The sequence below is a fragment of the Lynx rufus genome, unplaced genomic scaffold (genome assembly GCF_022079265.1).
Source record: "Lynx rufus isolate CCGP_SWC_20201006 ecotype Redwood Valley unplaced genomic scaffold, mLynRuf1.p SCAF_15, whole genome shotgun sequence".
In the NCBI taxonomy this organism is placed as follows: domain Eukaryota; kingdom Metazoa; phylum Chordata; class Mammalia; order Carnivora; family Felidae; genus Lynx; species Lynx rufus.
In genome coordinates, this window is record NW_025814829.1 from 21,224,004 (window position 1) to 21,246,255 (window position 22,252).

General features: G+C 52.3%; 2 protein-coding genes across 2 annotated transcripts; both read left to right on the forward strand.

The window, feature by feature from the left end:
- GOLT1A (golgi transport 1A) lies at positions 1 to 13,095 on the forward strand. Its single transcript, XM_047076442.1, has 5 exons — positions 1 to 91; positions 8,510 to 8,601; positions 9,548 to 9,726; positions 12,156 to 12,219; positions 12,845 to 13,095. Exons 1-5 carry the CDS (start codon positions 1 to 3, stop codon positions 12,881 to 12,883), a joined length of 465 nt encoding a protein of 154 aa, XP_046932398.1. The 3' UTR covers positions 12,884 to 13,095.
- Positions 13,096 to 14,300: 1,205 nt separating this feature from the next.
- On the forward strand, positions 14,301 to 19,869 carry KISS1 (KiSS-1 metastasis suppressor). Its single transcript, XM_047076432.1, has 3 exons — positions 14,301 to 14,379; positions 17,317 to 17,455; positions 19,412 to 19,869. Exons 2-3 carry the CDS (start codon positions 17,353 to 17,355, stop codon positions 19,756 to 19,758), a joined length of 450 nt encoding a protein of 149 aa, XP_046932388.1. The 5' UTR covers positions 14,301 to 14,379; positions 17,317 to 17,352; the 3' UTR covers positions 19,759 to 19,869.
- Positions 19,870 to 22,252: the final 2,383 nt, after the last annotated feature.

The following is a 22,252-nucleotide window of genomic DNA, read 5'->3' on the forward strand; positions in this document are numbered from 1 at the left end:
ATGGTAGAAGCCGTGAGGGCGGTGGCAGTGAAGTGGTGGAAAGTGGTCAAGGCTGGGTCAGCTTTGAGGAAACTGCTGGAAGGATTTGCTGGTGGGCTTGATGTGGGCATGAGAGAAAGAAGTCGAGAATCCCACCAGTATTTTCAGCCTGAGCGATTAGATGGGTCGATTTGGGTTTTGGACATGTCGGGTTTGCTGTGTTAGTAGACATCCAGGTAAGCTGTCAAACAGGCAGTCAGGTATAGGAGTCTGGAGTTCAAGGTTGAAGGCCGAGTTAGAGACATTTGGGAGTTGCCAGCACATAGACGGTATTTAAGACCACGAGTGCATGAGGTCGCCTAGGGCACAGTTTCTCAGCTTCCCCACTACTGACATTTGGGGGCAGGACAATTCTTTGTCGTGCGGGTCTGTCCTTGCTGCTGGTATGTCCTCCTCCCATCTGTGACCCTGAAAAATGTGTGCAGACATTGCCAAATGTCCCCTGGGGAACAAAATCACCCCTGCCCGTCCATCCCTTGGGTTGAGAACTGCTGAGTTAGGGAATAAAAATAGAGAAGGGAGCTGACCCCTGAGTCTGGTGGCAAGCCAACATTTTATTAAACCAAAGTGTGGGAAGTCCGCAATGAGAGAGAGAGATGAGGGAACCAGATTTAGGTCAGGTAACGGTGAGTGGACCAGGTTGCCCTCCGGAACCTTAAGACTTAAAGGATGCGTATGCCTTAGGCAGATAATGTGGGAGGAAGCCTATATACAAAGGCCTTGAGGAAGGAAGGCTCAGAGACACAGTGATGAAAAGGGAAGGAGGGAAGGAGGGAAGGAAGGAAGGAAGGAAAGAAGGAAGGGAAAGAAGAAGAGACGAATGGAAGAAGGAGGGGTCAGGGAGGGAGGAAGGGAGGGGAGAAGGGAGAAAAAGAGGAAGAAAGGAAAGGAGGGAGGGAGGGAGGAAGAAAGGGAGGGAGGAAGGAAAGAAAGGGAGGGAGGGAGGAAGGAAGGGAAGAAGGAGGGGGGAGGGAGGAAAAGAAGAAAGAGGGAGGGAGGAAGGAAAGGAGAGGAAGGAAGGGAGGAAGGAAGAAAGGAAGGGAGGGAAGAAGGAAGGGAAAGAAGAAGAGACGAATGGAAGAAGGAGGGGTCAAGGAGGGAGGGGAGAAGGGAGAAAAAGAGGAAGAAAGGAAAGAAGGGAGGGAGGGAGGAAGGAAAGAAAGAGAAGAAGGGAGGGAGGAAGGAAGGGAAGAAGGAGGGGGGAGGGAGGAAGGGAAGAAGAGAAGAAGGAGGGGGGAGGGAGGAAAAGAAGAAAGAGGGAGGGAGGGAGGAAGGAAAGGAGAGGAAGGAAGGGAGGGAAGAAGGAGGGAGAGGGAGCAAGGGAGGAAGGGTAATGGGTTAGAGTATGATAGGCAAGGGGGATGGTGGCAGGAGGAAGATGAACAGGCAAGTGGAGACCGCACCATGCAGAGCCTGTAAGCCAAGGTGTGGCTCAGGGGACACTTGGAGCCTAAGCCCAGTGGGAAGCCACGAAGGGTCCCGAGCGGTGCACTAATATGATTGGGCTGTATGCTTTCTAAGGCCCCTGAGTGCTGTGTGGAGAAGGGCCGAGAAGCGGGGGACTGAAGTAGGGGACAAACTGGAGAGTGTTGTAGGAGTCCAGGAAAGAGATGATGGTGGCTTGGAATTTAGCGGTAAAGGTGGAGGGAAAGGCACCCCTTTCAAGATAGCTTAGGCAAGAAGAAGCAGTAAAACTTAGCTGTGGGCCGAACAGGAGGGATGGCGAGAGCAGTGAGGGGGTCTCGGCATGGCTCTCGGGCTTCTGCCTCAAGCTGCTGGCTGGGGGGGGGGGGGCATTCATTTGGGGAAAACCAAGGAAGGAAGCCCTGTAGCTCGGCCTGGACCTGTGGAGTTCCAGAGGCCCTGGAGGGAGAGCGCCAAGCTGGGATGCCAAGCCGGCAGCTGGGTGTGAGTTTGGCAGCTCAAAGAGAGGCATGGGCCGGAAAGAGAAATATCGATGCTGTCAGCACACAAGTGATATTTAAAGACGTGGGAATGCATGTGAAATAGAATGAAAAGAGAAGCGAGCTCGGGCTGAAGCCCCGAGCAACTGAAACCCCCAGAGGAAGAGAGAGAAGGAGGAGCTGGCAAAGAAGACTGGGATGAGAAGTGAGAACACGGTGTCACGGAAGCCAAGGGAGGGTGTTTTGAGAAGGGAGCGGCCAACCACTGACAGATGAGGGCCGACACCCACCTGGATGGATGGCTGTCGGATCTGGGAACAGGGACATCATGGACGGCCGGAGCAAGAGCCACTCCTGTGGAGGGGTCTGGGGGCAGAAGCGGACCGGACGGGTTGGTTAAAGGCACATCTTCTAGAGCCAGACGACTGGGGGCAGACGTTGGTTCCGCCAGCTACTGGCTGCGTCCTGCTGGGCAAGTGACTCAACCTCTCCGCGTTTCTATTCTGTTTGTGACGTGGGGCCAACAGCACAGTAGGGTTTCCTACATAACCCACTTCATAGGCAGCGATGAAAATGAATGAATGAGTGAATGCGTGTGAATATATGTGAGTGAATGAGTGAATATGGGTGGAGTGCTTAGACTGTGCCTGGCCCAGGGTGCTCACGAGTGTTAGCAGTTTGCACTAGGAATCGCTGTTGGTTAATTTTGAAAGTGAAGAAAGGCTCTTTCTCTTCTCGTTTCCCTCCTTCCTATTCCTAGTCCTGATTTAGTCTTAAAGCTGTCAGCTGGGAGGTAGAGGGTGCCACCAGGGCAGGGTGAGGAGGGCATCCTGGCAGGGTCGGGGTGGGGGGCTGGAGAGTAACTTTGTAGTGGGTGGGGGTGGGGGGGTCCCGCTTGATTTAGGGGGACACCACCTAAATCAAGTGATTGAAGAAACATCAACTCTGGCGGGTCTCCAGCAGGGGGAGCGCTGCCCCATCTGTGTGGCTCATGGGGACATTGGCTGCAGGTACTTCTGTCACTCCTGGTGACATGCCCCATCTCCCGCCCCCTCCGCCACCTCGCTTGCTGCCCCGAGGAGAACTTCAAGAGCAGCCCCCGGTTGGTAGCAACTGAAATCGCTAAGCTCCTGGGAGCGAGAGGCAAAGAAAGGTCTAAGGTTTATGTGTGAGAAACAGAGTTTCTGACCCTTTTCAGTGAGGTTTTGTGTCCACAGTGCAGTTTCCCCCTGGGCGCCGGAAGCAGTAAGCATGGCCCTTAAGGAAGGCTGCCCCCAGTGCAGGAAAATTCTGGAACTGTACCAGCTATTGAGGAAAGACATGGAACAAGTTGGAAAAATGATAACTCTCCAGGCTAGTAAATCATTGTTGCAGGAGCGGGGAGAACATAGTGTGAATTCAAGAAACTTACGCTGTGTCTGCAAAGTGAGTGAGAGGGTCTTCTTAAGTGTTTGCAGGATGGACATACGGATATTTTAACACAACAAAATGAAAACCCAATAAGATATTCACACCATTTCTATACAAAAACATCTACTAAAGGAGATGGAAGGGAAGGGTGTATCATCAGAATTGGAATCAATGACATTTTAATGGTAGGAGACAAGTGCCTATACGTCACCGAGGTTTGTCAGAAACGGAAGGAATCGGCCGCTAGTAGGAGATGCATTCTGGGCAGCTGGATGTGTCGAGAGAGAGGATGTCGCCTTGGGTCCTCACAAAATCCACCTCTGCCAAATGGGAGACCCAGTGAGACTGGCATTTTTTTCTGTACCGTGAGTTAAATGAGGTTTTGGTCTCGTTTGTATTTTAAAGTAATCTCTGCCCCCAATGTGGGGCTCAAACTCACAACCCCGAGATCAAGAGTCACATGCTCTACTCACGGAGCCAGCCAGACATCCCTCCTCTTATCTCTATGTTTTATGATTCTTTTAAAGAAGTCCTTTGGCCTTATTTCTATACTGAACCTGACCCTACTCCTCTTAAGTTCACTATGGTAACAGATTATGAAAAATGACCTGATGATGATAGCGTTGTTTGATTTTCTTTCCCTTGTAAACAGAACGTAGCCAATAAGTCTAGTCTCAAAGACTTTGTTTTTGTTTTGTTTTTACAGTTCTGCCTCGAAACAACCAGACTCTTAACAACATTTTATAACAGACTTTTAACAACGTTTTATAACTATCTCTAAAAGTATGGCAGTAATACAAATTTCATAGGTATTATAGGGACCCATTCTAAGATGTTAGTTAGCAAGTCCAGTAAAATTTTTCCCTTTAAAAATTACCTTTATGTTTCTTTAAAAAAAAAAATTAAGGGACATCTGGGTGGCTCAGCCAGTTAAGCATCCAGCTCTTGATTTCGGCTCAAGTCATGATTTCACGGTCTGTGGGTTCGAGCCCCACATCAGGTTCTGTGCTGACAGCACAGAGCCTGCTTGGAATTCTCTCTCTCTCTCTCTCTCTCTCTCTCTCTCTTTCTCTCCCCTCCCCGACTTGCACATGTGCATGCCCTCTCTCTCTCAAAATAAATACACTTTTAAAAAATTAAGCCACCTTCAATTTCTAAAAAATTAAGCCATTTTTTAAAGTTTATTTTTTCAGTAACCTCTACACCCAACTTGGGGTTCAAACTCACGACCCCAGGATCAGGAGTTCTATGCCCTTCCACCTGAGCCAGGCAGGTGCTCCTAAAAATGAAGCCATTTTAAATAAAGTTACACATGTTGTCGTTGAGAAAGACAGTCTTGCCATATCCCCATCTACCACATAATTTACAATAAAAAGAAAAGAAGGCATTCTAAATATATGAAATAGATAAAGTATGTTGCAGAACTACAGTGTAGACTTGAAGTGTCACATCACCAGTAATTTTTTCAAAGGAAGCAACGCGGTTCCATTTATAATACCATCAAATAGAAGAAAATTACAGGGCGCCTAGGTGGCTCAGTCGGTTAAGCATCCAACTTCAGCAGGTCATGATCACGTGGTTCATGGGTTCAAGACCCTTGTTGGGCTCTGTGCTTATGGCTCAGAGCCTGGAGCCTGGTTCAGATTCTGTGTCTCCCCCTCTCTCTCTGCCCCTTACCTGCTCACATTATCTCTCTCTCTGTCTCTCTCTCTCACTCCCTCTCTCCCCCTCTCCCTCCCGCCCTCCCTCTCTCCCTCCTTCAAAAATAAATAAATGCTTGGGGCGCCTGGGTGGCGCAGTTGGTTAAGCGTCCGACTTCAGCCAGGTCACGATCTCGCGGTCCGTGAGTTCGAGCCCCGCGTCAGGCTCTGGGCTGATGGCTCAGAGCCTGGAGCCTGTTTCCGATTCTGTGTCTCCCTCTCTCTCTGCCCCTCCCCCGTTCATGCTCTGTCTCTCTCTGTCCCAAAAATAAATAAACGTTGAAAAAAAAAATTTTTTTTTAAAAAAATAAAATAAAATAAATGCTTAAGAATTTTTTTTAAAAAGAATAAATACTTAGGGACAAACTTAACCAAGGAGGCAAAAGTCTTACTGAAAAATACTGAGTGTTGCTGATGGAAGTTTTAAGACACAAATAAATAGACATCTTCTGTTTATGGGTTGGAGGATTTAATATTGTTAAGATGTCAATACTCCCCAAAGCAATCTACAGATTCAGTGTGATCTCTATCAAAATCCCAATGGCGTTTCTTGTGGAAACAGAAAAATCCATCCTAAAATGCATATGGAACCTTCAGGGATCTCAAAGAGCGAAAGCAATCTTAAAAAAGAACAGAATTGGAGGTCTGACACTTCCTGGTTTCAAAACTTTTAAGAAAACTACAGTGATCAGAACAGTGTGGGACTAGCATAGAAACGGACACATAAACCAAAGGGATAGAACAGAAAGCCCAGAAGTAAACCCAGGTACAGAGGTCAAGTGATTTTCAGCAAGGGTGACAAGACCATTCAGTGAGGAAATGACAGTCTTTTCAACAAACGATGTTGGGCAAACTGGACATCCATGTGCAAAAGAATGAAGTTGAACCTGTACTTTATACCATCTGCAAGAATTAACTCAAAGTTTATCTTAACTCAAAGTAAGGGCTAAAACTATAAAGCTCTTAAAGAAAACTTAGGAGAAATGCTTCACGGCACTGAAATTGACAATGATTTCTTGGATATAATACCAAAAATATAGGCAACGAAGGAAAAAGTAGTTAAATTGGAGTGTATCAAGATTGAAAACTTCCCTGCATCAAAGGACACAATCAACAGAGTGATTTCTCCTATGGGAGAAATATTTACAAACCATATGTCTGATGAGGGGTTAATATCCAGCATATATAAAGAACTCCTACAACTCAACAACAACAACAACTCCAACCTGTTAAAATGGGCAAAGGACTTGAATGGACATTTCTGTAAAGAAGATCTACAAACGGCCAACAAGCACATGAAAAGATGTTCAAAGGGTGCCTGGGCAGCTCGGTCGGTTAGACGTCTGACTCTTGATTCCAGCTCAGGTCATGATCTCACGGTTGGTGAGTTTGAGCCCCGTGCCAGGCTCCGCGCTGACAGCACAGAACCTGCTTGGGATTCTCTCTCCCTCTCACTCTACCCCGCTCTTGATCATTCTCTCTCTCTCTCTCTCTCTCTCTCTGCCTCTCAAAAATTAATTCGTTTAAAAAAGAAAAGATGTTCACGATCACCGATCATCAGGAAAATGCCAACCAAACCACAACGAGATACCACCTCCCACTCATTAAGATGGATGTTATCAAAAAGAAGACAAACAAAACAAAACAAAACAGAAAATAACAAGTGTTGGTGAGGATGCATAGAAATTGGAACCCTTGGACCCTCGTACTGGGAATGTCAAGTGCAGCTGCTGTGGAAAACAGTGTGGCGCTCCCTCAAAACCTTACAAACAGAACTACCCTATCATCTAGCATCATCTATAAACCCACTGCTGGGTATATACCCCAGAAGAAATGGAGGCAGAGTCTCGAAGAGATCTTTGTTCACCCATGGTCACACCACCATTATTCCCAGTAGCCAAAAGGTGGAAACCACCCAAGTTCCACCCATAGATGAGTAGATAAACAACCTGTTTTACATCCATACAATGAACTATCACTCAGCCTTAAACAAGAGGGACATTCGACGAGGGCTGCAGCCTGAATGAACCTTGAGGCCATTATGCCAAGTGAAATAAGCCAGTCATGTGAAAACCCTGTATGACTTCCCATATAGGCCACCTAGTTAGACTCCCAGAACCAGAAAATAGAGTGGAGGTTGCCGGGGGCTGAGAGAGACTGGAGAACGGGGAGTTAGTGTTCAATGGGGACAGAGTTTCAGTTGTGACAGATGGAAAGCCCGGGAGGTGGCTGGCGGTGACCATCGCAGAACACTGTGAAGGTACTTCACGCCCCTGGGCGTGTGCGTAGAAATGGCGAAGATGCTGAATTGTATGTGTATTTCATCACCATTGAAAATGACAGTTTAATTCCATTTAGAAATGAAGCCGCGCAGTGAATGGTCACTGGTGGACTCTCAGAGTGGCAGAGATAAGTAAAATGAACAATTCTGTGGGCTGGAGAGGGTTTCGGGAAAAGGGGAACTTCATATCCTGCTCTTGTGACAACTCCTCCTGAGGGGAGCGATCTGGAAGATATATCAAAATGTCAGAGATGTAGCCCCTTGACCAAACAAGGGGCTCCTTAATATCCTGCCCTTCTGTGCTGTGCTCACTGGCCCTCAGCAAACGCCTGCAGCTTCAGAGGTTGCCCTGGGACACGAAGCAAAAACACACACTACAAACCGGGGTGGGGTGCTGGCGGCGTGGGTCCAGAACCTGGCACAGAACTGCCCAGTCGCGGGACTGACGCTAGAGGAAGCTGAGGGGCGTGTGGTGGGCCACCCAAGGTGCTGTGGCAGGAGGGAGGGTGCAGAGTGGGGCAGCAGGTGTTGGCCAGGTTGCAGACTCCCAGGTGAGCACTGAGCACATTCTTCTATTTTTCCAATTAAGTATGAGAGGTCGCCACTGGAAAGCTGCGGATGGGGCAGTTAGAGGAGGAAGCGGACAGTGTGAAGAATAATCCAGGAGGGCAGGCCTCTTGAGAAATCGAGCAGGACAGCCGGGCGGTTCTAAGCTTTTCGGGGCTGGTGGTGGTGAGTGGTCAGTGGTGCCCTTCTGCCTGGGTGTGCGTTGGGCATCAGCAGCTCCCGGCTGCAGGAGGACAGGACCGGAGGGACCCAACCCTGACCATCGTGTAGACAATGTAGCATTTGTAAACAAGGGGAAGCTGAAAATACAAAAGGCAGAGAGGGTAGCACTAGCCGCCTCACAGACCCATGGTGAGGACAGAATGCCACAGCGCACGGAACGGATCAGGAGCGTGCCGGGGCAAAACATAAACCCGTGCCTGCCCTTCCTTTCCCTTCCCGTCCCATCATTCCCCGTGAGCACGGAAGCTGAGATTCCTGGGTGGAAATGGAGCCGTCCCATCCCCCACCGTCCAGAGGGCAACTGTCCAGTAGCAGTGGGGGAAACTAACAGCATCCCAACCTGCTCCCCAGAGCCCATCCCACCCCATCCTCCTTGCCCATTGCAGAAATTGGTGTGGGCACCACCGGCTTCGGAATCTTCTTCATCCTCTTTGGAATACTCCTGTACTTTGATTCGGTGCTCCTGGCCTTCGGAAACGTGAGTCCCCAAGCCTGTGTACCCTCTGCCACCAACCTACCTGAGGTCTCAATTGCCAGGAAGATGGGCCCCAAGTTCATTCAGATTGTGCCCATCCAGGGGTCTGCACCATCAAGCCTGGGCCGGTGAGGGTGGCCGGGGGTGGGCAGCGAGGCCTGCTGGGCGCGGAGAATCTGAGGACGTGGATTCTCATGCCAAAGCTCTGGGTGAGGCCCTGCAGGTACCAAGATGAATGGGCTGCTGTCCCTGCCAGTGGAACGCCCCTGTCTAGGGATAGGGACATAACGTGAATGTCCGTGACTGGGAAGGAAGGCAGGGGCAGCCATAAAGTCGCAATAAGATAAGTACACTTAATCTAGAACAAGATGTCTGGAGGAAGAAAGCCTATCCAGCTGGAGAGGGACGAAAAGGAATTTGGAAAGGCAATGGGTGTGGAGGCAGAAGGAACAGCAAGAGAAAAGGTATGAGGAAGGGGAGGAAAGGCATGGAACATGCTGGAAGAAAGCCAGAGAGTTAAATCTGATGGACACCTGGGCACTCCTAAGGGACCATTAGGAGCCAAGCTGAAGATAGTGACGGGGCCAGACAGTGGAGCCCTGATGGCTGGCTATGGCTAGGTATGGCTGCCTCAGTGTTCACCTCCGTCAAATGGAGAGACTCTGTCTATGCCGTCTTCCCCGGGAAGTATTGGTGTGACAAGAAATAAAGTCATATATGAAAAAGTGATTGGGAGCCAAGAAGTTGGGTTGAATTGGGTGAACGGATGGAGACCTTCAAAGTCCTCCTTGTCCATCCTCCTGTCTCGGGGCGGTTCTGCTCCTAACAGAACTCTTCCTGAAGAGGCAGCAAGTCCTGCCCTAGGCCTGGCCCCTGACTCCCCGTTGGTGGAGGGCGGGGGGGTGCTGGTGTGTTGGTTCTCATGCTTCTCTCCCTCCCTCCCCCGCAGCTGCTATTCCTGACTGGCCTCTTGCTCATCATCGGCCTGAGGAAGACCTTTTCCTTCTTCTTCCAGAGGCACAAGCTCAAAGGGACCAGCTTCTTCCTGGGGGGTGTGGCCATTGTGCTCCTGCGCTGGCCCCTCCTGGGCATGTTCCTGGAAACCTATGGATTCCTTAGCCTCTTCAAGTGAGTGCGGGTCTCTTTCCCCTGGATGAGCCCACCAGGGCCTCTGAGCAGCTGAGATCACCCCGCCAGGTTTGGCCAGCACGACCGACAGGGTATGCAGACACAGGGATGCTATCCCGCGGATGGGAGCCACAGAAGGACTGAAAAGCAGATGGGCATCAGGCAGACACTTGGAAGTTCCCTCCGACAGTAGGACGAAGGACAAATTGGAGGGATTGGCCCATCCACCTGCAAACACTGAGCACCTGCTGTGTGCCCGGCCCTAGGCCTGCCCTTAAGGAGGAGACACGGGGCCTGCCTTCAACTTGAAGAATCCAGCAGGGAGGAGGGGCAGTGAACTAGCATTCGCCTGGCCCCTCATATGCCCCTAGCACGTTCACAGGCGTCACCTCACTTTATCGTCTTTACAACCCACTGCAGGACTGCTCTCTGCAGATGAGGAAACCAGATCTGAGAGGCTGCCCCCCCTCCCCCCACCCGCCGGAGGTCTCACACAAAGTATGCAGAGGATCTGGACTTGATCCAGGCATCCCTGGCTGCTGGCCTCATGTCCTTCGGCCTGTCCAGTGTCAGCCTGGCCTGCTGAAAGGTGGGGTGGAAGTCAGCGAAGATGTGTGGCCACTGCCAAGGCCAGGGAGGTGTCCAGGGCAGGGAGGGCCTGTCCTGAGACAGGCCGTGGGGACAGGCAAGCTTTAAGAGGAGACTGGGGGGTGCTTAAGGAGAAGAAAGGAAAGGATGTCGGGAAGGTGGGGCTAGAGAGGGAGGATGCCTATTGTCTCTGGGACACTGGAGGACAGTGGTGGGATGGAGAAGACGGGCTGGAAGAAGCATGGCTTATGCACTCACCGGAAGGAGCCGGGGCCAGGACCCCGACTTCTCATAAAGCCCTCCGTTTGCCCAGTGCAGCCTTAAAAACACTTTGATTAGCCTGAATGCCCCAGACCTCCTAGACATCATATAATGTGGCTTCGAGAAACTAAATTTTCTCACACGCGCTCTGCCATCCACTTGTTTAACATCCAGACATGTCACTATTCACACAGCCACTTATTCAAATAGTCAAAAACACAAAAAGTACCTACTGCGTGCCAAATACAGAGCTAGGTGGGGGGATGTGGCGCTCAACAGGGAGAAACTTCCCGAGGACCTCGCAACCTAGTCAAGAAGACAAATTCTGACGACAGTGACCATTTATTGAGGGATTAGAAGGGTGAGTGGGGCCACTGCAGATTCAGTAGCTCCAACCAAACGTAAACCTTGACAAAGACCCCTTGCAACAGCATTGGAGGGGGCGAGAAAACCAAAATCAGAGCTCTAAGGGACGTCAGAGATGTCAGTGAGCCTCGGGGAAATGAGGCCCCGGGAGAGGAAATAGCTCAGCCAACATTCAAATGTCTAACCCCCTCGCCTCTCCACACACACAGGGCTCCCCCCCACGCCAACCTCAGTGTTTCCGAGCCCTTTGAACGATGGTGCACATGTGCCCAGCCAGACCTTGCCAGGGTGTGTTTGACAAGAGTGGGGAAGCCAAGGGCAAAGGGTGGCTCCACGCGTGGGCACCACGCCGAGGCACCAGGGAAAACACCCATGAGCACGGCCGCCAGCAGCTACCCATGTGGGGGCCCAGGAAATCTGAAGCAGGCAGCACCCACCCAGTCCAGGGAGGAGAAGACAGTAACAATGATACAAACGCTTCTTTTCTTAAAAAAATTTTTTAATGGGAGGGAGAGAATCCCAAGCAGGCTTCGCGCTTTCTCAGCGCAGAGCCCAACACGGGGCTCAAAGTCACCGACCGTGAGATCGCGACCCGCACCGGATGCTTAAACAACCGAGCCACCCAGGTGCCCCCAAACAAACACTTCTTGAACGTTTCTTTGCGGAAGGCCCTATGGTGTAGATACTATTATTAACCTCATTTACAGCTGGGAACTGAGATTCAGAGAAGTTGAGGAATTTTGCCCCAAGTTTATACAGCACGAGCAAGTGGCAGAGCCCAGATTTGAACCCAAGGAGCCTGACCCCAGCCCCTTTATTCTTTTTTTTTTTTTTTAATGTTTTATTTTTGAGACAGAGAGAGACAGAGCATGAACGGGGGAGGGGCAGAGAGAGAGGGAGACACAGAATCGGGAAGCAGGCTCCAGGCTCTGGGCCATCATCAGCCCAGAGCCCGACGCGGGGCTCGAACCCACGGACCGTGAGATCGTGACCTGAGCTGAAGTCGGATGCTTAACCGACTGAGCCACCCAGGCGCCCCGCAGCCCCTTTATTCTTAACCACTTCGCATGGTTGCCTCCCCAAACCCAGGGGGTGCAGAACCAAGCCTGCCCCCAGTGCCCAAGGGCCCGCTTTCTGGGGAACCAAAGCTGGAGCCTTTGGGTGGATCTCGCCCCAAGCCATCGCTGACCCCTCCCCCCCACCTCTGCTCCTAGGGGCTTTTTTCCTGTCGTCTTTGGCTTCCTGGGCAATGCCTCTGACATCCCCTTCCTGAGTGCGGTAAGTAGATTATGCATGCGGCTTGGTGATGATGCCTTGGGGTGAGGGGCCCTGGTGAGACTGCTGCCCCAGTGCAATGGAGCCTTCCCGTCTCCCCTCAAGCCCCTTTCCCCTCAACTCCTCTCCCCATCCCCACACCTTCTCCATTTGACAAGAGCAGATGAGGAGAGGGCACCCGGGAGCATTGTGCCTAAGGCGTAGGTATTGAGGCAAGTGGCTATTCATAGCTCCTTATTAGAGCGAAAGAAACAGATTCAGAGTCTAGGTGACCCAGCCAGAAAGTGCCAGAGATTTCTGGGGAGCTGGCTGAGTCTGGGCCCCAGGCATGGAGAGCGTGTGTGACAGCCAGTGACAACAGAAGCTGGTGGCCGATCCTGTCCTCTCCTGGAGGCACGCAGGGGGCAGCGGTCCCCAGCCCCTGCCCCTCCCTTTCTCTAAAGCATATTTTCTGACAGAATAGGAGCTGAGAAGCTTAGGGAGGCCCTACAGCCAGCTGGCTCATCCCCGTGGCCCCCTCTCCCGATCTGTACTCAAGGCCCAGCTCTCAAGGCCCGCTCCACAATAACCTAGATATAGAGTGTGCTGCTCACTCTTTGTCTGAAGTAATGATTCTTGGCTCCCACAGCTGTTCCGGAGGCTTCAAGGCACCAGCTCAATGGTCTGAACAGCAGAGACGATCTCCTTGAACTTGGATCATTGGTTGAGGGGGCTGGAAAGGAAGTGGGGGCTGCCTCCACCCTGCAGTGACTCATCTCCCCATCATCCCCAGCCCTCTCCAAGTCCAGAAGGAAGAACAGAGTTGAATGACTGACCTCAGATTCCAAGTCAACTCAAAAGGCTGTTGACATGGCTGCGGACAGAGATCCGGGGCCCCACCGCGATCAGACTGGGGCTGGTATTACATCCTGCCCTGTATTTATGGGAGGAGAGCGAAGATTAAATCCCCAGGCTGTGAGTGTGTCTGAGACTCAGAGTCACTGTCTCTAGCCTGTCAAGTCCAGTCCCTGACTCAGGGCAGGCCGACACATACAGCATTCCACTGGGCGAGGGGCGGGCCTGCTCTCGTAGCCTATCATTTTTATCCTTGTGCCTAATGCCTACTGCTAACAGGGGTCTACAGACATATTATCTCACTCATTAGACCAGTGATTCCAGTGCTGGTGGGAAATGCTACTCAACCATTAATTAGGCGGCTGCCTGCATGGCACACCCTCCAGGTAGCTCCTGGGCTCAGAGAGCTTCTCGTCTGAGGGCAGAGACATAGCCCCTGCCTTCAGAGAGCCCAAGCCTGATAGAAGGGATGTTCTCTGTCCTGGGGAGCCCCTCGGCCAAGGGTAAAGAGCGTTCTTGCAGGCCCAGGATGGAGACCAGAGTCCCTTGCAATGCATACATCTAGTAAATACATAGATGCATTTGCATACATAGATGTAGATGTAAATGCATCTACATAGATGTAAATGCATACATCTAGTAAATATCCATGAGGGCCCCCTGTGTCTACACCGAGCACTGGAGTAGATGCTCAGGGTGCAAAGGGGAGCCCTGTCGCTGCCTCCAAACACGGTGATTACAAAGCCATGGGATGGTGAGGTGTAGAGGGGAGCCCACGAGCAGCATCTTCAGATGCTGTACCTGCAAATCACCTGTCTGGATTCCCTTGGCACTTCCCAGGTATGCTCACCTTCTAGATTTTCTCTCTTCCGCCCCCTTTCTCCTGCTCCTTCACACTGGGTGTGCTTGTACTTCCTGTCTAGAGGGCAGGGTCCCCCCCTCCCCCTCACATAGTCCATTTCCATGTCATTTGGGGCATAATGGGTCTCCAGCTGAGTGGGTCTGGGGTGTAGGGGGTGAGGAGGATGGAAGGAAGAGTGGGAATCAGAAAGCCAGCCTTGGAGGGCTTCTGGAGGGGGACAAAGAGGCTGCTTTCAGTGCTGAGAGCCAGGCAGTGGGAGACAGCAAACGCTGTGCTCTCTGAGGGGTCTGAGGGCGGGGAGGAGGCAGAGGTGGGCCTATGCCTGGAGACGAGACGTCACCCCAGGCTTTATAAAAGGGACGCGATCAGGGCACTGATGAGGGTGAGCCCTGGAGCCCAGCTCCCCTCTCTGTGCGTGTTCATCAACCCAAGAAGCACCTGGAGACCCACGGCCGGACAGAGCCAAGGTAGGTGCCCGGGGGCATCCACACATGGAGAGGGGTCTGCCCAGCCCCAGGGAGGCTCCAGAGGTGGGAGCAGGAATTTAGTTCCAAGAACGACAGTTGTAGCCCAGACAGGCAAAGGGGCTGCTGATCTTTCCTGATTATCAGGTTGGCCAGATTATTCTGGGATTAGTCAGTGAATACCCTGACTCAAATTTATGAAACCAGGACCTTGGGGATCCCTTACAGTGGAAGGAATAGGAACAGTGAGTGAGTTCTGGCTGGGATGAGAGGCCACGGGAGCTTTTGGAGGGATCTAGGGAAGCCCTCAGGGCTCGTGGGCTCCACAGGTCTCCTCCGAGCAGCTCTCCCAACTTCTGGATGGCAAGTACAAACCTAACCCAAGAGCCCCTTTGCACCCTGCTAGCCACCTGCACCAAGAACCGGGGGTCACCCCAGGAAGGAAGCCACCTCACTTCAAAAGCTTTCCTACCACACCTGGAATCTTTTACTGATTAGGTACATAGCCTGTGGTGGGGGCACAGAAATTGCCTACAGCAGGTCAACCTCTCCAGGCCCTGTGAAAGCTGATGGTTCTTTTCCAAACAATTCAACTCTACTATGTTCAATGCCCCTCTGCTGGCGGGGGGGGGGGGGGGGGGGTACGTGGGCATGCTCACCTGCCACGGTGGTATCTATAATGGGGAGGAGGCGCTACGGGGTGCCAGGAGCTTGGAAGAAGGTACACTAGCCTTCTAACCATACGCCTGCCCACCCCTCACCTTCCCCACTCACCACACTGCCTGCGCATAGCAGCCGGAATGCTGCATCTGAAATGCGACACACACGCATTCCCCCCTCGGGCTCAGCCTACACTGGGATGAAGGCCCCCGCCCTGTGCCCCTTCTCCAGCCTCACCACAGACAGTCTGTCTCTCCAGGGAAACTCTGTCGAGGACCTGTGGTCCCCTCCACGCCCGGCCCCTGCTGGCCAGCTCCAGCGCCCCCTGATGGAAATGCCTTTCTTAATTCTGTATTCACGCAGCTGACCAGTGCTCAGAAACAGCCGTGGTGCCACCCCCTGTGGCAAACCCGCCTGCCCCCCATCCAGGATAAGCCCCCACAGCTCCCTGGGTACCCACATGCCGCCAGCCTGTCATTGCTGGTGTTATTTTGAAGTGGTCAGCTAAGACGACTCAACTTCTTGAGCTAGGTTCTTGGGGGAGGAGCTGGGAACAAGCACCCTGTGTCTTAGCACACGTGTGCACCCCTAGCACCTAGCACAGCACCTAGTTCAGGAATGATCTCTGAGCTAACCTGGGCTGTGTGCATCCATGGTCTGAAGCCACAAAAGAAATGGTTGACGCTGCTCTAATGAACTGATCCTGCCTCTCCTCCATACCCACCCAGGGCTTAAAGCAGGTGCAGAAAACTTGTCTGGATTTCAGAGTGTCACAGCATCAAAGTCTGCAAGGAAAAGCGACTATCTGAGGGGATAGTTGGTGTCTGATGCAATGCTCTTACTTCACAGAGAGGCAAAATGGTCCTGAAATGGGGGTGACTTACATCCCACAGGGAGGGGGGCAGAGCTGGAGCCAGGTTTGAATGTGTTTTCTTTTAATGTTTATTTATTTTTGAAAGAGACAGAGCATGAGCGGGGAAGGGGCAGAGAGACAGGGAGACACAGAATCGGAAGCAGGCTCCAGGCTCTGAGCTGTCAGCACAGAGCCTGAGGTAGGGCTCAAATTCATGAACTGCGAGATCATGACCTGAGCCGAAATTGGACACTCAACTGAGCCACCCAGGCGCCTCAGGTTTGAGCGTTCTTGATCCCATTTCAGGAGTCTTCCTATCTGCCCCGTGTCCAGATCCTGGAGGCTGCAGGGTGGGGGGTGGGGGTGGGGGCAAGAACAAAGGGGTAGACGATGCTAAGCAACCATTCTTTAGCAGCTGATGGGCGCCAGTGATAGCCCTGCCCCTCCCACTTGCCCCCCTGAACCACGTTGGCTCCAGTGGACACACTTTTTGTCCATCCCTTTGACCTGCCTCCCCATTAGTTTGTCTTTAATCATGCTTGTTGGACAATACCAAAGTGCTGATGACTTTTTTTTTTTTTTAATGAGTATTTATTTTGAGAAAGAGAGCACAAGCAGGGGAGGGGCAGAGAGATAGGGAGACAGAATCCCAAGCAGGCTCCAAGCTGCATCAATGCAGGGCTCAATCTCACAAACCATAAGATCATGACTTGAGCTGAAACCAAGAGTTGGATGTTTAATCAACTGAGCCACCCAGGCGCCCCTCCCCCCACCATGACTTTTTCAAACAGAAATTCAACTTGGGGGCTGCAAGAGCTGGGGTGGGGGTGGGAGGCTGAGAGGGTAAAGGCAAAGGGGGTGAAGTGTGGGTCAGGGTACGCAGCCCCCACCCCAGCAGCCGAAACCACGAGGTCAATTGAGTGCATATCCTCTTGGAGCCCACAAAGACTAGAAAAAGGTGGCACTGACCTGATACATCAGGGAAAGTTTTTTCTCTTCCCTGTATTACAGGCAATAAGACAATTTAATGACAGTCCTCAGGTCTGCGAAGGGTTATGAGAGATAATGAGATGATTGCCTCTTTCTTACTTTTCTTCTTGGAAAAGGAAAAGAAGAAAGTCTCTGCTGCAGCAGGAGGGAACTGGGCCAGGTTTGGGAAGTTGCAGTCTAACGGGAGAGTTGGGCCCAGGAAGTGGAGGGTTTCTGCAGAACCCAGCGGGGAGCTCCCAGGCTCCAGAGGATGTCTGGACCTCAGTGCCCTCCACTCAGTGAAACTCCTTGCCCTGCTTCGCTTCACCCCTCCCTCCTGGGTGCCACACACGCCCTCCCCCCCCCCCCCCGCCTCCAGGGCTTTCCTCTTCACACTGGGCAGCACCCTGCCCATGCCCTGCGCCTGACCTAGTCTCCCCTCCTTCCTTCTATCTCAGCCTCAGGGCACTGTCAGGTCCTGTCTTCTCACCAGGATGAACTCGCTGGTTTCTTGGCAGCTGATGCTTTTCCTCTGTGCCACCTCCTTCAGAGAGACATTTGAAAAGGTGGCACCCGTGGAGAATCCTCTATCTACAGGTATGCGTGGTCTGGGAAGAAGGGCGGGGCAGGGCGGGGACGGGGTGGGGGGTGCACATGAGTTGTCGTAAAATAAGAGTTACCATGGTTCTCAGATTAAAGCTAGTCTATCAATGTGACTTAAACGCTGCCTCTAATGAGAACCTAAGACTAGTACATGCCATTCATTTAGGGGCCGCATCAATCTTGCAAGCAAGGGATGTCTTACTGCTGTTATGGGCATCCGAGGCTGACCCCGGTCAACCACTGAGCTCCTCCTCACGTGTGTTCTCTGCTCTATGCCAACCACCTGTCTGAGCAGATCCATTGGGAAGGAATGTACTATGCAAGCTTTTCTGATCAGTGATCTCAGACCCTGTATGGGGAATTTGGGGGGGAAAAAAAGACCTAAGCAAAAGGACAGGTTGTTAATATCTGTCAACCTTATGAGTTCACTGTGCAACTGATTAGCTGGAGAAACGGAGGCCCAAAGAGGCAAAGAAAACCCCAGAAGTCAATCAAATGCTGCAACAGCCCTGCAGGTGCAGAAACTGCCAAGAGCGTGCCTCTGAGCGGCACAAGCTAGTCCCCGGAACAGGAGTTGTGGGTTTAACACTGCTTGGTGGTCAGTTTCCTGGGCACATGAGATGCGGCTTGGCCTCTCCGGCCTGCGGTAGTTCTCTAGCCATGGAACTTGGAGCGTCCCCTGTACACGTGTGATATCACTGCGCCCATAAGATATCCCAGAGCAAAGAGAAGATGGCCCGGGTGCCCTTGGCCAACAGTGTCTTCTCTCCTGGGATCCACGTGTTCTTTCTGGGTGAGGGAGGCTCCCCCAGAGAATAACCTCACTGCTTTCCCCCCAGGGACATTGACCTGTTGACTCTTTTTGGCAAGTGGCTCTAAGTGAGGCCACACACAGTAGCCTGAGCAGTAATCCTACTGCAGGGATGATGGGTGTCACTGGGAAGAAAGCCATCATCCCTCCCTGCCTCAGCCAGGCCCTAAGCAAGGCGGGAGGGGCCTTCTAGGAAGATTAGCATTAACTCTGAACCACGCCCACACTCCTCTCCTCCAAAGTATGCCAAGGCATTGAGGAGCAGGGCTCAAAGCCAACTACCCCCCCCCAACACACCCACTCACACACCAGGCCTCATTTCCACTAATCTCGTGCCACAATTGGCTGGGGTTCCTGTCTACTCAGAGCTAGTTGCACTATTTTACTGCCAAAAATTACAGTGAATTTAACAAGCCTTGCATGTGAAGTGCCTTCCTAATTAGCCTTGTTAGCCCTCAGTGTGAAGGAAAGAGATTATATCTGGGGAGGCAGGGGTGAGCAGGTGAAGGTGACCCAGATAATTTCTCATTCTTCACTGAGCCCTTATGCAGCTTATTAGGGGGTCACACTAACTGGGGGAGAGGTGTGGGGCACAGTGGTCTTAGCTCTACCCTTGTTTTTGTTAACTACAGACTTCATTTGCTCTTATATATTTAACAAGCATTTGAAGCCCTACTACGTGCAGGCGCAGATCGCTGTTTCAAGCACTCAGACAACTGAATGAACACGGCTCCCACCCGCCCCAAGGAGCTCAGTCCAGTGGGGGAGCCTGAGACAGAGACAGGACAGAGGGCCAGGCAGTGAGCCAAGAAATGCCCAACTTGAGTGTCCAACAAATACTGCAGGCTTATTGCCAAGCTCTACCCTGTTTGCTTCCGAAAAGGAAGTGATTTAATACAAAAGACATTTAAGATCATTCTGGCAACCATTTGAAACCAAAGCTATGTTGAAAGAGGAGCCAGTGACCTAACCCCCTGGGGGGCTAAGATGGTCTGCATTGGGCTCTGGGCTTCCTAGAGGTCCAGGAACAAAAGGGACCAGGAACTACGAGAGGGAAGCACAGGCTAGGGGTGGGAGCAGGTGTTCCAAAGCCTTCTCTCCTGGCCTCACCTCAACCTCTCCCTGTGGTTCTGCCCTAGGCCAGCGGCTCGGATCCCAGGCCCTCCTGGCCCCGTGGGAGCAGAGCCCGCGATGCGCGGAGAGCAAGACCGCCGGGGCCCAACCCAACGCGCGGGGGGCCTCGCTGTGCCCTCCTCCCGAGAGTGCCGCGGGGCCCCAGCGGCCAGGCCTGTGCGCCCCCCGCAGCCGCCTGATCCCCGCCCCGCGGGGCGCGGTGCTGGTTCAGCGGGAGAAGGACCTGTCCGCCTACAACTGGAACTCCTTCGGCCTGCGCTACGGGAAGCGGCAGACCGCGCCTCCCGGAAGCGTCCGCGGGGGGCGCTGCGCTTGGCTGAGCGCCAGGTGCGGGATGAGGGCCGGGGCATGAATTTCAAACTCCAGACTAGGCGTCTGAGCTGGGGGTGGGGGGTGGAGGGTAGGGCAGTGGGAGGGGGACTGGGGCTTCTGTCCTGAAACAATAAAGGAAATGTTGCCCAAACATCCTGAGTGTGATTTGTGGCTAATTTTTGCAAGCAGCGCCGATTAGTTTTCCCTCGCTCCTCAATTGGATTTTTACTGGTTTTAAGATGACTTTAGTCTTATCAAGCTCAGTGCTTTTCAAACTAGAGATATGCAGAACCAGATTGTTTTTCCCCAGTCTGGGGCAGATCACTACTTAAAACACACACACACACGCGATGAATCACTGAAAAATTTTTAAATTTTAAAAATAAAGAGAAACCGAACTGGTTGCTGCTTCAGTGTTTCGGCAACATCAAATTTCTATTAAAATTGCTGCAGCTGTCCTCTTAATTCCTAGACTTAGCTCATTGCCTGCAGGTGACAACATTTCGCAGAGGGGCACGAGCCATGGCCCACACTTTGAGTAGCACTGATCTAGGCCAGGGGAAGACGGCTGAAGCACCTCCTCCTTTCCCAGGGAAGTTTACAGCCAGTTGGACAGCTTGATCTGGAAAATGATGCCAACCACTACCCTTTCCACTGAAGCTTAAAGATCACTCCAGCAACCCCCCCCCCCCCAGACCTCTGCTGGGGCGCTCAGCCTCAAGGCACTGAAGTCTGCATGCAAGAGTGGCCTGGGCCACCCCTCCCCCTCCCCCAGGGAAAGCCCTGGATGTGCCCAGTTCTCTACCTGTATCACTTTTCTGCATCCTTGTAACCACCGAGGGCACTGGGCATGCAGTATCCCCACTTTCAGGTGAGAACCCTGAGGTTCAGAAAGATACATAACTCACTGAAGGCCTGCAGCCAATGAATGGTGAGCCTAATCAGTCTCCAGACAGCACCTGGCCCCCACTTCATGCCGGGAAGGGTTTCCAACTGAGTCAGCCCTGGTGGACATCGAGAAAGGTCAGTCTGCCCTATGGGGACCTTCTTGGAGGACCCCCAACAGCTGGGGAGTTGGTTTCTGTAGTAAGAAGTAGAGGCTTGTCAGTAGGGAAACTGACAGGAAATCCACACCCTTCTGCCGGCAAGAAAAGCCAGCCCTTTCCGTCGGCCTCTGTAGGCTCCTACCCTGCCTGGCCTAGGATGGAAATGCTCTTTCCCAGAAGGACTACGGGGCCACCACCATCCTGAGAAGCGCCACAGCGTTCCACCCATTACAGAAACGAGGACTCCACTGAATGGAGGGCGAACGTGTTGCCATGGCAATGAGACAGGCTGCCATGGGAACACGACGACCTGCCCCACCCCCATCTCTACCCTGAAACCATCTTCCAGGATCTTTCAAATTATCGCTACTGCTGTGAGCTCCTGTCATAGCACGGCATGACAGGGGGATGCTGTTGATATTTGGAAGGGACTTCTCCCCCAAAACAGCCTAGGCTGTGTCTCTGTACCTCTGGGAAAGGAGTCATAAACTCAACACCTATCTGCTAAGTGAGTTTTCCTACTCTCTGGGCCGTTCCTTTCTCTGATGAAGACCGTGGGTGGGAAGAGTGTGAAGGGCCTCTGGAATGTGCTCTTAGGCAGCCCAGTTTTTACAAAATTCGCTGTGCTGCCCCCAAACCCTTCCTTAAGCCTTGAGTTTAGGCAGACAGGAGCTAGGAGCACACGCGTTGTATGTGTGCACGTGTGCTGCTTCAGGGGCACGGATCTCACCCATAAGAAGCAGGCCTGTGTGGGAGAGGGTGTTGTGTAAGAGGACTAAATATGAACAACTGTGTGCATGTTCATACACATGTGTCTGTGTGACCCTGTGTGTGGTATGGGCCCCTCTAACTAGATTGCAGGCTTTCTCAGCCCCCACTGCTACCCACGTGTCCTTGAGGATGTCTGTCCTGGGTGATTTAGAGGCCCTCCTTCAGCAGGCAGCAGGAGGGGAGCTGGGTCCCATGCTTCTGCCTGAAAGACTTTGGGATTTACAGTTCTTGGCCCCGTGTCTTGGGACAAAGGGATCTCTTTGGTTTCGTGAGGCTCCCAGCCTGACTCTGAACCTGCTCCCCAGATTGGAGGGAGTGTTCAGGGCAGGTTGGAGGCTGTGAGGGGCTATAAACATTCCTGGCCCCAGGGGCTCCCATCTGCCCCTCTAGACTTTCTGGGTGATAGCTAGGGCACCAGGCCCCAAAGACGTGGAAGTGAGGCTGCCCCGGCACACTCAAATCCATTCCTCCCTGGGATCTGAATAACCAGGAAGGCCTGGGCATCCCTCACTGGAGGAAGGGAAAGGGGGAGGGTCTCTTCCCAAGTCCCAGCTCCTTTGGGAAGTCTGTTAGCATAGCCGGAAGCTGGTCTCACACCTGCTGTGGAAAGGAATAGGAGGGCAGGGACATTTCTGCCTCTGGTATTACACTTAATACACTAACAAGAAATGTTTGAGTACCTGCAGTGAGCTAAGCTGCCCCATTTCGTCCTCACAA

Coding starts and splice junctions, on each gene's coding strand:
- KISS1 (XM_047076432.1), top strand. CDS start 17,353: ATGAACTCGCTGGTTTCTTGGCAGCTGATGCTTTTCCTCTGTGCCACC. Junction 17,456..19,411: donor GGAGAATCCTCTATCTACAG/GTATGCGTGGTC, acceptor GTTCTGCCCTAG/GCCAGCGGCTCGGATCCCAG.
- GOLT1A (XM_047076442.1), top strand. CDS start 1: ATGGTAGAAGCCGTGAGGGCGGTGGCAGTGAAGTGGTGGAAAGTGGTC. Junction 92..8,509: donor ACTGCTGGAAGGATTTGCTG/GTGGGCTTGATG, acceptor TGCCCATTGCAG/AAATTGGTGTGGGCACCACC. Junction 12,220..12,844: donor ACATCCCCTTCCTGAGTGCG/GTAAGTAGATTA, acceptor TGGCTCCCACAG/CTGTTCCGGAGGCTTCAAGG.